The sequence below is a fragment of the Chaetodon auriga genome, chromosome 4 (genome assembly GCF_051107435.1).
Source record: "Chaetodon auriga isolate fChaAug3 chromosome 4, fChaAug3.hap1, whole genome shotgun sequence".
Lineage (NCBI taxonomy): Eukaryota > Metazoa > Chordata > Actinopteri > Chaetodontiformes > Chaetodontidae > Chaetodon > Chaetodon auriga.
The window spans coordinates 510,451-524,325 of record NC_135077.1 but is presented as its reverse complement, the minus strand read 5'-3'; the positions used below and the strand labels follow the sequence as shown (position 1 = coordinate 524,325).

Here is a 13,875-nt window from a genome sequence, read left to right as displayed (position 1 = left end):
GCTAACAAGAGCAGCTAACGGCAAACGGCTCAGTCAGCAGGCTGCTCATGGAGACACTTTGTGCGCAGACGTGAACAGGTGTGAGTTCAGAATGCCATCATGTGTCCGCAGAGGACAGGCGTCTCCACAGCATCAGTTTCCTGCTGTGTTTGAAACATGAATGAAAGACAACAGGTGAGTTGGACGTTCCGGTTTATTCGCAGCGAGCAGCAGCAGAAACACTTTGGTCCACGTTCAGTCTGACTTCTGCTGCACCACCACTCAGTGTCTCCATGACAACAGAGGAGGAGACGCTTCACACCGACGTCTCCTCCTTCACCTCCACTGTCACCTCCTGCAGAAACAACACGAGAAACATCTTTAGGTCAAACTGTGAGGTCAGAGAAAAAGAGTTGTTTTTATTGATCTGTTAATCAATTTAAGATGAACGTGTGTGTGTGTGTGTGTGTGTGTGTGAGAGAGAGAGACTTTGATTATGAAAGAACCATCTCTCAGAACTTTAATTGTGGCGGGTCAGGCAGTGAGTGCTTCCTCTCTCTGGTGTCAGTGTTCTCTTTGGACAGGTTGAACCTTTAAAATGTGAATTTAGACATCAAGACAGAAACCTTGGGCACAGCAGCAGATCTCAGATCAGCCTCCATCTTCTGCCGCAGCTCCAACACTTCCTGCCGAGCCTGAGAAACCAGCATCAAAGGAAACAGTTTGGAATCCTCCAGAATAAAAGCAGACAGTTTGACATTAAACAGGTGACTGATGTGTCTCTGACCTCCTGCAGCTGTCTGTCCAGCTGCTGCCGCTGCTGCTGCTCCGACTGCAGCCTGACGGACATCTGCTGCACCTGAGCCTGTACCTGACACACACACACACACACACACACACACACACACACAGGCATGAAAATCAGGCCACTGTGGACTCTGACAGACTTCACTAAAGACAGAAGGTTTCAGGTTGTCCTGTTCATCCTCTGCATTCAGACTCTGAGATGGACGTGTCTCTTGTCCTCGGGGTCAGTCTGATAAATCGTGTGTGTCGTGTGTGTGTGTGGTTCAGACCTGAGCGAGCTCCTCGCTGCAGCTCTGAGTGAAGCTCGCCTCCTCCAGCTGTTTCTCCAACTGAGCCTCCAACAGCATCAGCTGCTCCTTCAGCTGAGACACCAGCTCAACATTAACACCCAAAATACAACGTTCAAAAAACAGCAACCAGAGTCTGAGGGGACAAACCTGCTGAGTGTTCTCCGTCTTCTGGGACTGAACTTCGTCCTCCAGCAGCTTCAGCTGATCCAAGACCTGCAGACAGCACCAATCGCACGCTGAATAACACGATGACGGCTCAGAAACTCCATCTGATACGACCACACAGGTTGAGAGGCTGCAATTCATTTGCTGCTGAAGAAACACTGAATCACTGGAGCCACAAAATCTGAAACCGTCATCTCAAGAACCTGGCTGAACACCTGGCTGAACACCTGGCTGAACACCCGGCTGAACACCCGGCTGAGCACCCGGCTGAACACCCGGCTGAACACCTGGCTGAACACCTGGAACGTGTGACCTCAGCTTTGAATGAGTTTCTGAGGCACCAGCCATGATGAAAGCGTCACATTAGAAACAGGAGATCTGTGATCGCTCACGGTTTGTTTCTGCTCCTCAGCTTCACTCAGTTTCTTCTTCCAGACGTTTTCTTCTTCTTCAGAGCGGCGCTGCAGAGCCTGAAGCTCCTCCTCCTGCCGGACAGACAACAACGTCACTTTCGGTCGTTGTCGAAGAATCATCACAAGAACACGCAGACAAACACGGCGGACGTTTGTCAGCAGGTGGACAGGCTGCAGGTTCATTAACAAAGTGCTTCAGGATGTTTTCACCGTTTCCTGCAGCAGCTTGGTGCTCCGCTCAAACTCTGCCTGCAGCTCAGCTCGCTTCTTCTCCGCTTCGTTCAGCCTCGACTGCAGCTGAGCAACAAAAACAACAAAGACGAGACAAACATCAACACAATTGTCATGATGGAAGTCGCTTTATCAATGACAAAATCTGATTATTTAAACATCAAAATGATTTTCTTCAGATTCTTTTACACTGAACTCTTCGTCTGTCTGCACGTTACAGCAGCTCCTCCTCAGTCACCTGTCCAGGTAGGAGGAGGCGCTTCGCCTCAAATGTCCTCCGTGTGGTGAAAGTTCATTAAAACATTTACTCTAGAAAAATGTCAAAACTCTGATAAAATGTCCCAAACATGTTTTGAGTTTCTTCATCAGTTCCTGAAAAACTTTAGTCATAAAGAAGTTTCTAATTTTAGGAAAAAATCTGAGATCCTGTTCCTGAGCTGCTGTCATTTGGTCGTGTTGAGTGTCTGAGAGCTTCAGATCAGAACAGGTGTGTTTGAGGAGGACATGTTGGATGTTTTTACCTCAGAGCGAGACGTCTCTGCTTCGCCTCGGCTCTCCTGAACCGCCCGAGTCAAACATTCCAGCCAGTTGTTCTGCAGAGGAAACAGGGAAGCTGCTGACGGACCAGCTGAATTCACTGATTGACAGAAGTTTAAAGCCTCGTTCTTCAGTTTGTGGACAAATTTCACTCAAACAGACAAACAGAGGAGTCAGCTGACCGACCTGCTCCGCCTCCACGGACACGCCAGGAAACAGAACCTGCAGTGACGCCTGGAAGTCCGAACGCAGGGCAGCGATCGCAGCCTGTGCGTCAGCCTCAACACACAAAGACGCACCGACATAAACATGAACATTTTTTACAGTGTGCTCTGAGACAAACTGTCTCCGGCTGATCTGACGTCCTGACCGACTCTGATTATTTGATTTGTATCTGATTGGCTGTCACTGACCAGCGCTGCTTGAAGCTCCGCCTCTCTCTGCTCACTCAGGCGCTCTGCGGTCGAACACGCCGCCGCTGAAGCCGCCATTTTCTCCTGCATCTCCTGACAACACAATAAGATGGAGGAAGAGTCAGACGTCGTCCGGGTCTTTGCGGAGCCGACGGGGGTTCAGGTTTCAAACAGGAACCTAAAGGACCTGAATTTAATTCCTAAATCATTAAGAAACACTGAAAAAAAGGAGAATCGCTCAGAGACCAGAAGAAAACTGAGACAAACGTGAAGTCTGGACAGATCGACTCGATCCAAGAGAAAAGAAAACTGGCGTCTTCTTTTTCATCTTCTGGTGTCTGTTGACCCATTTTAATGAGTGTCAGTGAACATATATTCAAAGTGTAACGTGTGCGGAGCTATCAAACATATGACATATGAAGACGTATGACGTGTTGGACATGTTGGACGTGTTGGACGTGGACTCACGTTGCCGTTGTAACGGGCCTGTTGCAGCTCCTCTCTGAGCTGCTGTAGTTCTTCCTCCAGACGCAGCAGCTGAGAGTCTTCCTCCAGACTGACAGAGCGACAAACAACATGTCAGCAGAGCTTCTCAGACTGATCGCTCAAAGCTCCACATCTGGTTTTTAACCAACAGAAACTTTATTTCAGAGTCGAAGACGTTCCAGTTCAGGACACGAGATGACAGCAGTCCTCAAACTGCATCTGTCCAAGAGCCTGAAAGTTTCTGAACAGACACTGGGGGCCGGACGTTAGGCCTAATTAACTTCTTATTGTTTCATATTTTCATTTCTTCAAAACATTAAGGATATTTTTACACGTCCGTGTGAGCAGACTGTTAAAAACATGTCAAATCCATAACGATGACGAGATGCTGAACAAGAAAAAGCTCTCAGGCCTCCAACAGGAGGCGGTCAGAGCTCAGTACAAACCCACAGTTCAGCTGAATGAGTCCTGACCTCAACTACAAGCCCTCTTCAGGATCCAGGAAGCATCAAAAATACTCAGTTTGAGACTCAAGACAACAGTGACAATGTGACGCCTCTCAGTGAGCTCAGTGATGCTCTGGAGTTTCCTCCTGTGGTCCCGCCAGTGAGTTGCTGGCGGCTCCAGGGATCGATCAGCCTGAGAGCTGACAGGTTTGATGGAGGGTCCACAGGTAGAGAGGATGGAGCTGGAGGATAATCTGACTCTGTAAAACGGCTGAACTATGAACTTTTGGGGGTGACAAGCTAATCAATGCTCACTGTCAGTGTCATGGTTTTTTCCCCAGCAGTAATTCAAATGTTGACTCTCTGAAACACAATCATCCAATCACCACAATGTGTCCTACAAACCCCACAGTCAGGAATCCAGGTGTGTGTTTTTACCTTTCAAACGGCTGCTCAGACTCTGTCTCACTTTCTGATCCCTGCAAAGGAGAAGCAACAGCTGTTAGAAACATTGTAGAAACTGAAATTTTTCACCTCTCATCCAAGGTCCCAGGTCATGATATCATGCTAACAGACTGAGGCTAAAGCTAACAGGTCCCAGGTCATGATGTCATGCTAACAGACTGAGGCTAAGCTAACAGGTCCCAGGTCATGATGTCATGCTAACAGACTGAGGCTAAGCTAACAGGTCCCAGGTCATGATGTCATGCTAACAGACTGAGGCTAAGCTAACAGGTCCCAGGTCATGATATCATGCTAACAGACTGAGGCTAAGCTAACAGGTCCCAGGTCATGATATCATGCTAACAGACTGAGGCTAAAGCTAACAGGTCCCAGGTCATGATGTCATGCTAACAGACTGAGGCTAAGCTAACAGGTCCCAGGTCATGACGTCATGCTAACAGACTGAGGCTAAAGCTAACAGGTCCCAGGTCATGATGTCATGCTAACAGACTGAGGCTAAGCTAACAGGTCCCAGGTCATGATGTCATGCTAACAGACTGAGGCTAAGCTAACAGGTCCCAGGTAAAAGTCTTCATCCTCACCATCTGATTCATGTAGAAAACATGGAAATAAAGATGTTTTCGTGTGGTTGTGTTGAATTCAAACTTACGTCTTTCTGTGTCTGATCAGCAGGTTCTGCTTCCACTTCACCTCCTTTCACTCTGAGGACACAAACAAAGAATCACTTCAACTCTGTACTAAGTCTCAGTGTCAGATCTGAAATGAGCTGCAGTTCCTGTGATGTTCACTCAATGCTGCTGTGATCAAACTCTGTGTTGAAGTGAATTTAAAAACCTCAAAGTTCAGCGGTCAGCAGGTCGCTGAGCTTCTTCTCGTCGCACTGACGAGGATTTAAATTTAGACTTTCAGGACAAATTACATTTGTTTTGTACTTCTTGTGTTTCTGACCTCTGTGACTGTGATGATGTCAGCAACTGTAGCTCCTCCCTCAGCTGAGTGAGCTCCGCCTCCAGAGCGACAACCTGCTCGTCTCTGCACCGCACGCTGACAGGAAGTCGCACAGGAGGTCAAACTGCAGGCCGTCACAACATCTGCGCTGACTTCTACGTGACAATACTGCCATTTAAAACTTAAAATGATGAAAAGTTAATACCTGTCCTTCAGCTGCTCCACCTCAGGTGAGCCGTCCACCTGCAGATACAAACAGGTCAAGACTGACGGCTATTTGCTCACAGCTCAAATTCACATGTTAAATTTCACCAGTGTTGAACTTTCGAGGCTGAAATATTTCCCTTCCATGAGTGACTGATGGCAGCATTCCTTTCAAATATCATTTTCCATTCTTCAAAGGTGAATGTAATGAATTCAATTCTCCAGCAGGTGGAGCCTCAAATAAATCCTCTAGATGACGTCACAGCATCTAATTCCTCATCGCCTGTCTGCCCCATTCGTCCACACACCTGTTCCCACTTCTCATCAGTTCTGCAGTTACCTGCCCTCCTCCACTCACACCTCACCTGGAGCTCATTCCTGAATCAGCCTTCTCTACATTTACCTGCGCAGACCCTTTCTTTTTGATGGTGCTTTTGTTTCCTCAATGTTTACCTGGACTTGCATCAGCCACCTGTCTGTTACCTGTCAGCACCTGACTGTAAGCTTTTTCTTCTTCATTAAACTACTAAAACAACCTGCCATCTCAACTGTCTGCATTTGGGTTCAATTCAGTGTGTACAATGAAGGTGTGCATGTGTGCGTATATATGTAAATATATCATTGTAAACAGGTTCATCGAGACATATATCACATGATGAAGGTGAGCATTCAGGCTGCTACCTGGACTGCAGCCTGGTTCTCCAGCTGGGATTTGAGAACCTGCAGCTCAGCCTCTCTGGATGCCAGCGCCCCCTTCAGCTCTGAGGGACAAACAGCAGAAAAACATGTGGACTCACATAATTTACTGTTGCTCATGAGGTTAGTGGGTTTCTAGTCCATTTGGATGAGTTGGAAGAAGGAAAGTTTGAGTTCCTGTGATGGTTCCTGGACTACAGGTTGACGTCAGATACGCTCTCGCAGCTTTGTTTAGCCTAAATTGGCAGTGATGGTAAAAATGAACTAATAGACTGTGGCACAAACAGAACTCATACAGCTCACAGTAAAAACCGTTGCATCTCAAACTTCCACACGGTTCTTACATTTCTGCAGATCTGGTTTGCAGTACTGAAACCAAGGGGCTGAGTTAGCTACATGCTAACAGAAACACTGACCGTGAACAGCAGCGGCTTCCTGCTGTGATGCTTTCAGCTCCGAACACACTTGGTCCAGTTGCTGCTGCAGAGCGCGCTCAGTGTCTGCATGGACCAGCTGCACACACAGAAAACATGGGTCACGTCCTGCTAACAGCAGCTTCACTGTCATACTGCCTGTTTAAATGTAGAACTTCTGGAGAAAGAAATCACTATTTGAAAGATGGAACAATCTGCAAATCCAGTTGAAGAGTTTTTCTCTCCCCAAAATGGACATGTGACATTTTAGAATAAGTTCTCTATTTCTGACCTGGGCTTGAGCCAGTTTTTGCTCGGCAGCGGCCATCTTGGCCTCCAGGCTCTTCCTGCGCTCCTCATCGGACCGCAGAGCGTCGGTACGCTCCGTCAACTCCCGACCCAGACGGACGCTGTCCTGCCTGAGACGGGCCAGCTCCGCATTCTGCCTGCAGGGAGGGTTAGGGTTAGACCGGCTGGTGGAAGGAAGCTGGTGGACAGTCCTCTTCATTTGTCCCATAGACATGGTCATGTAACTGTGACATCATTTCAACACACGGAGCGCCGCTATAAGAACAATCCAATCAGAGAGCTTCAGGCTCTGTTGGTGTGCAGCTGACAACACCTTCAGGTCGTAGTGAACGAATGAGAAAGATTCCCATGATTCCCCCACAGATTCCTGATGACAGCTGAACCTTTGAACACTGACCGATGGACTGAGGTGAGGCATTATCAGAGTCATCAGAGCTTTCAGAAAAGTCAGAGATGCTAATGTGAACGCCGTTTACGTGAAACTCATACGATGTGGCATGATTGAGGCAAATCAGCAGGGTAAAGTTAGAGGGTGATCTTCGGAGAACTCGTTGGATAGACTCTAGCATGGCCGCTTCAGCTCATGGTTACTTCACCAAATTACCAACCTAACCTGACGTCTGTGCGTTACCTGCTCTCAGCCTGGCTGGTTGCCTGGTTCAGGGCATCTCGCAGGATGGAGTTCTCCTGCTGCAGTCGGGCCAGCTGAGCATTGGGGCCATTCTCCAGCTGTTCCTGCAGACTCCTGATCTGTTCCAGTTTAACAGCAAGTTAGCTAAACATGCTACAAACACTGCTTATCTGTACCATCTAACAAGTAGCTAGCCAGAACAGAGGCCTGAGACGTAAGCTTAAATTCACTACTAATTGATGTCATTTAAATGATCAGAATTCAGAGACCTGACAGACTTGATATGCCACTAAAACCTGTTAAACAATCAAATACCTTCTGGTTCAGCTGCTGGGTATGTTTCAAGTGCTCTTGGTCAGCAATCTGCATTTTGGTCTGCTGGCCTCTGACCTCCTGAACCCGAGCACTCAGCTCCGCTTTCAAACGGGCCTCCGAAGATGCCATCTTGGATTTCTCTGAACCGAGCTCCTGATGAAGGAAAAACAGCAAGCCCAAATGTGACGAGGAACTGAAGGTCTGAAGCTAACATGTTAATATTCTACACAATCAACCGATTCCACAGAATTTATTTGTACTACTGTACATTGGTGGGTGTAAGCGCACCTATTTCTGATGCCAATTCACAGATCTTTGTCTAGAATCCCGTGAAATCTGGCTGACGAAGTCCCTGGCCTTGTTTCAGATACTTATTTGAGGAAATGTCTCATTCATTCTTCTCTGTCTAGAACTTTGCATTTGCCCTGATCTTCACGTCTTCCTCCTGTCGTGTCGTTGCATCTCAGCGCACCTTTAGAGGTGTCCTGGTACTGTTCTTTGCTGGGTGGTTTTTGGACATCGACTGGCTGTGTTTCAAAGAACTTTATCATGCTATGCAGGAAAGCAGAGACACATATGCATGTGAATAATGTGGACAACAAAGAGCTGTATACTGTCTTCTGTCAGGTGGAAGTCTCTCCATTTACCCAGAACTATATGATGATGAGTCCAGTCAGAGCTCTGACGCCAGGTGCAAAACAAACACTCCAGAAGTGCACAAACATGATGCATATGAATATTTAGTGTTGTTGCCCTAATTATGGAAGAGCAGTTTATTCACTCTTGAACCTGAACACACTTGACTGGTGGTCTGCCTGATGCCTGGCTCACCTTACTGAGCTCTCGGAGGCGGCTTTTGGCAGCGGCGGCATCCTCCTGCACGGTGGTCAGCAGTTTGTCTTTCTCCTCCAGCTTCTTCTTCAGAGCAGAGAGTGGATCTCCTCTCTGAGAGGCCTTGATGTCATACAAAGACTCAGCTTTACCATTTGATGAGATATATTTAAAAGCTTCGTGTGGGTTGGAAACAAGTGATGGGAATAGTTATGACGAGTCAGTGACCACACCAGCAGACTGACGATAACAGTTGGCCGTTTCTGATAAATATCAGACTGAACGAATGATGATCCACTTCTAAGTTAACGCTGCACGAGAGGAATGTTAGCTGTGGAACTCTGAGCATGTTTTGTATAATCTGGGTCACGTTACCTTGAAAACTAGATTAGGTTGACGTGAGGGAATCACACACTGACTTATTCTGGTCGTGCAGTATGCTGTATCTGTCAGTGAGCTTTGACTGCTATGTTTAACGGCCATTTTCTGACACCAGATCAGTTTGAACTATTGCAGGAAGTGATGTAACATGAAGCTGCAGCCGTGGTGAGCTGATAGGTGCAGGCTGCACACCTCCAACTTCTCCTCCAGGTAACAAACTCCTTCCAGGGTCACTGTGTCCTGCAGTATTAAATCACAGATGCTCACAGAATGATGGGAGAAGGTCAATCAGGGCCTGACTTCGTTATGACAATAGTTTAATTTGTTCCCTCCAGAATTCTGGGACTTGTAGTATTAAACCACACTTGGTGTTACCACCAGTTACCACAGGCGTCGCCAAAGCAACCAGAACTGAAATCTTAAGGATACCAACAGTACGTGGTGAATGTGTCACCTGCTGCCATAAACTACTGTCTGTTACTGAAGCAGTACTTGCCTGCTGCCACCACAGGTGGTAAACCAGCAGGAAATATGAAACGGTCTTCTGTCTGTGTCTGCTGTCTATTTGCTACCTGCTAACAAAAACATTGCAAGCTGCTAATATTAGCAGGTGACTGTACTAGTATTTAACGTTATCTGGTGTCCGAACAGCTTCACCACTTGATAGCTGGAAGCTGCTGTTGTGAGTGTGTTTATCTACCAGTTGCCAGGAGTCTTGGCGGACACCGGCCTTCTGGTTCAGGACCTCCATGAGTTTGTGCATCTCGCTGCCACTGAGCGTCATGTTGGACACGGCGGACAGCAGTTCCCCATATGGCAGCAGAAGGGAGGAGTCGGCAGAACCAACCACTAAAGAAACAACAGGACAAAACTCAACCTTCAAAGTCCTCATGTTCAATCAAACTGTAATCGATAATGTAAACATCAGTTTACCGTAGAACAGAAGCACTCTCGTACCTCTGAGGTTCAGACACATTTCAATATTTGACATTTGACTGTAACAACAGTAGAGACCCCCGTTCATAGTTTACCCACCTGGATCAGGTTTGTTCTTAGGCTTCTTCTTCTTGCTCAAGGTCTCTTTGGGTTCTTCAGGTTTGGCAGCAGACGGTTCTTTGGTGACTTTAGGGACAACGCTCACTGGAGAAACATCAACCACCGGCACCATGGCCATGACCATAGCTTCCTTAGCAACGGTTGCCGTCACAGCCGCTGGCTCCACCTTGGCTGACTTTGTCTTCTTCTTCTCCTTTGTTGAGGGAGCTGAAGCAGGCCTGGTGGTTGTGGCGATAACCACAGTGGGTCCTGGTTCTGGTTCTGGCATTGGCTTGGATTCATGAACAGCATCAGGCTCAGCGGCAGGTTCTGGATCACATTCTGGTTCAGTGCAGGTCACCACCTCAGGTTCCTCGCCGCCTTCACAACACGGTTCTAAGAGCTTCTCATCGAGCCGGTCCTCCTTCTTCTTGGCTTTGTTCTTCTTCTCCAGGGTCTTGTCCTTCTTCTTCTTCTCTGTCTTCTGGGTGTGTGGTTGGATGAGTTGGTGGCGTTGTTTAGCCAGCGCCTCTTCGTAGGACGTCTCCTTCATGGACAGCGTGGACACGAGAGCGATGCCCACTGCTGAGATGATCATGAAGCCTCCAAAGACCATGAAGCCAAGCGTCTGCGGGTCGGAAATATCCATGGCTGATCAGAGTGTCGCACAGGAAGTCTGGAGAATAAGAGGGACATTTAGCATGTAGCCTGAAGAAAAGATGAATCTGTCTTCAAACACTGGAGGTGGAGCGTGAGGACTACAATCCACCCACGACCTTAGATCACAACAAAATATCTCAGCAAATACAAACTAAATTGTCCTAAAGAACCCCACGATGGTTCCTGTCCCTCAGAACAAACTAGCTTTTCTCCTACAGATAAATCAGGATGTTTTGTGTCCAGATTCTGTCAGTAGTGATCCCTGCAGCCTCTAGGGGGCGCTAACAGAGGCTTCACACTGTAAAAGGTGTCAATCTGTGTCAAACTAACAGAATCTGAACCCTCAGCGTCTGGCAGGACGTCACATCCAGCAGTTCCTGTAACGTTCTGACAGCAGATGTCCAAAGCTGTAAACTCTGGCACAAAGTCTAACTTACGATAACACTTTAATTTGATGTTTAAACCTTCATCAAACAGATCTGTTATCTGCTCTGAAAGCAACTCTCTGACATCACGTCTGCTCTCTGCACTGATTGGTCAGTCGTGTCAAAGAACAGGCGCGGGTTGAACTTGGACAACAGAAATCAAAGAAGAAATGTTGGACAGACGGAGCTTCAGAAGTGGCCACAGTGTGGCGCCGTGCGCTCTCCACTGTTCACCGTCAGGACATCAAAGAGTCTGAAAACACGAGAGCAAAGGTGGCGTTTAAAAAGTCTCCTCTTTCAGCTGGAGACGACTCCTTTATATGAACTCATTGATTTTTCCTGCTGCTTGTTTACCTGCTGATCACTGACTGGAGGTCAAAGTTCACTCAGCACAACATCACTGATTCAGTCTCAGTCCTCATTCAGTGAACTCTGTTCAAATTCAGCACGTTTTAACCACAAATTCACACAAAACGATCTGAATCAGTAAACTCATGTTCGTGTTGTGGTTTTCATGTGACTGAAGGACAACGAGCTCAAATGATCAGCTGATTAATCACTTAGAACTAATTATTCTCATTATCTAGGAATCTGTCAGTTAGTTTCTCGACCTTTTTAATCTGTAAAATATTAGAAAAGACAGAAAAATGGCCTTTAAAAGTTCCCACAGGTAAAAAGAACTGTTTTATTTATGAAGCCGAACAAAAGCAGCAACTCATCACGTTTGACGAAAAAAATCATTTCAACGATTCATCGACGTTCAAATTAGCTGCTGATTCAATTTCTGCTGATCGACTAATCGTTCTGATCGTTTTCGATATGAATCTGCTAATATTCTGATAATCGATAGAAATATTCAAAGAAGTTCCATAGTTTGATATGCTGAAGGTGAAGCTCACAATTAACCCTTTATACTGTGAACACACACACACACGCTGACACCCGCTGACACACACACACACACACACACACACACACACACACACACACAGAGCAGTTTTGTACTAACTCAGATGCAGACCTTCACATTAACAGTTGAATCAAAAAGGTTTTCTGTCACTTTCTCTGTTTGTTTCTGCAGAACTTTCACATTTTTCATCTTTTGTAGTCAAACACACACACACACACACACACACACACACACACACACACACACACACACACACACAGAGTTTGGTCCCTGTGAAATGATCTGTTTAACTGCATTAGAGACACTCAGGCAGTTTACATGTTTGATTCAAAGACAAACGTCATTTCAGAAACGCAGATTTCACTTTCACTGAGTTTTCCATGAGACCTTAAAAGCAGCCTGACATTAAAACAGTCTGCCGATCTGAAGTCTGTTCTTCATCATTTCTGAGAGTGAAAATCAAACATTTCTGCAGACTTCTTCATTTTCTCTCTGACACAAACTGTTGAGCCACATCAAAGCTTCTCAAACGACGTTAAAGAGTTTTTCTCACCTCACTTCAGGCTGTCAGGCTGCAGAGTCGTGGCACTTTCTCTGAACGGGACCACAAGCTCCGCCTCCCGCCGGCAGCCTGGCTCCTCATTGGTCAGCGGGAAAGTCGTTCAGAGCTCGCCCACTTGCCTCATGGGAGATGTAGTTCTCTTCAAACGACACTTTTCAACTGATTTGACATGTTTTAAGACTAGAAACTAATTCATCTGTTATTCAGAGTCAATGCCGATAAGATTCTGCCACAGATTCAACAAACATTAAATTCCATTCAAATATTTTTGTTTTAATCTGAATCTTTTCTGTGACAGAAAGCAATGAAGAAAATCTTTGTGCTTCATTTGGATTTTAGAAACTGACTCCTCTAAATATGTCTCATGTGTTTGAACAGGAGAAGCTTCGGCAGCAGGAAGTGACCGCCATCCCATAATAATCTCAGCTGAAGCTAACGGTGTTCAGGGAACAGCAGAGAGAACAACACGTGGAGGACGTGGACGTTCGTGCGGTCAGCGGCTCACAGTCCACAGTCTGGACAACGATGAGGGCCGAAAGACGGTGGACCAGAGACATGAAGACAGTCTGCAGACACTGAGCGCGTGTGTTCCACCTGTGGATGGACTCAGGAGGCTCAAACGAATGACGAGACGATGATCGTTGCACTGACGCAGACGGACTCCTGGAAACGGTCAAACGGACGACTGGGGGTCAGACTTCCTGTCTGAGAGGACGGCAGAGCTGAAGGTGGACACAGAACACTGTGCAGAGCTTATTGATCTGAAGCTGCATGTTGATCAGTTTCAGGCTCTCTGACTGAGAGTGGACCAGAATCACAATCAGAATTCCTTTATTGGTCTCCGAAAGTGCTCCTTACAAGGATAAAATTAGAAAGAAAGAAAGAAAGAAAGAAAGAAAGAAAGAAAGAGAAAAAATATAGAAAGCAAATATAAAAACACAGTATTTAGACTGAGAATATATATATAAAACAAAATATAAAACAAATAGAAAAATAGAAAAAAATAAACAGTATATACAGAAGGATGTGCAAAATTGAATTTGACAGAGACAGAGTGCAGCATGTGGAGACGCGGAAGCTAAAAGAACCGAAGAGTCCTGATCAGCATCAACACCAGATGTTCATTTACAGACGAGACGTTCTTCATCCCGCAGAGTGAGTCAGACCATCTTCACCATCATCCCTCAGTCACAGCTCAGTCACTCTGAAGACTGTGAGTGGAACCATGAGAGGAAACCAACCAGAGTTTCATCCCTGTGACGGCTCGTCAGCACCTTCAAACCGGCAGGATGTCGTGTCTGAGGCGTCGTTACAGAGGACGGA

General features: G+C 46.5%; 1 protein-coding gene across 1 annotated transcript; it reads right to left on the bottom strand.

Annotated features, from left to right (window-relative positions):
- Positions 1 to 1,049: 1,049 nt before the first annotated feature.
- Positions 1,050 to 12,573, bottom strand: rrbp1b (ribosome binding protein 1b). Its single transcript, XM_076727515.1, has 21 exons — positions 12,544 to 12,573; positions 9,996 to 10,671; positions 9,661 to 9,809; positions 8,580 to 8,702; positions 7,749 to 7,901; positions 7,434 to 7,552; positions 6,786 to 6,939; positions 6,497 to 6,593; positions 6,066 to 6,145; positions 5,386 to 5,423; positions 5,181 to 5,276; positions 4,882 to 4,933; positions 4,206 to 4,246; positions 3,304 to 3,391; positions 2,836 to 2,928; positions 2,609 to 2,701; positions 2,407 to 2,478; positions 1,865 to 1,951; positions 1,634 to 1,726; positions 1,224 to 1,289; positions 1,050 to 1,148 (listed from the first exon to the last, which is right to left on the bottom strand). The coding sequence occupies exons 2-21, from the start codon at positions 10,642 to 10,644 to the stop codon at positions 1,050 to 1,052; spliced, it is 2,442 nt and encodes an 813-aa protein (XP_076583630.1). The 5' UTR covers positions 10,645 to 10,671; positions 12,544 to 12,573.
- Positions 12,574 to 13,875: the final 1,302 nt, after the last annotated feature.

What these genes read in the sequence shown, in the direction of transcription:
- rrbp1b (XM_076727515.1), bottom strand. Translation starts at nt 10,644, where the DNA reads ATGGATATTTCCGACCCGCAGACGCTTGGCTTCATGGTCTTTGGAGGC. An exon ending in GGAAGCCGCTGCTGTTCACG is followed by an intron (nt 6,146 to 6,496) that starts GTCAGTGTTTCT and finishes TTTGTCCCTCAG; the next exon opens with AGCTGAAGGGGGCGCTGGCA. An exon ending in TGTCCGTGGAGGCGGAGCAG is followed by an intron (nt 2,479 to 2,608) that starts GTCGGTCAGCTG and finishes TTTCCTCTGCAG; the next exon opens with AACAACTGGCTGGAATGTTT.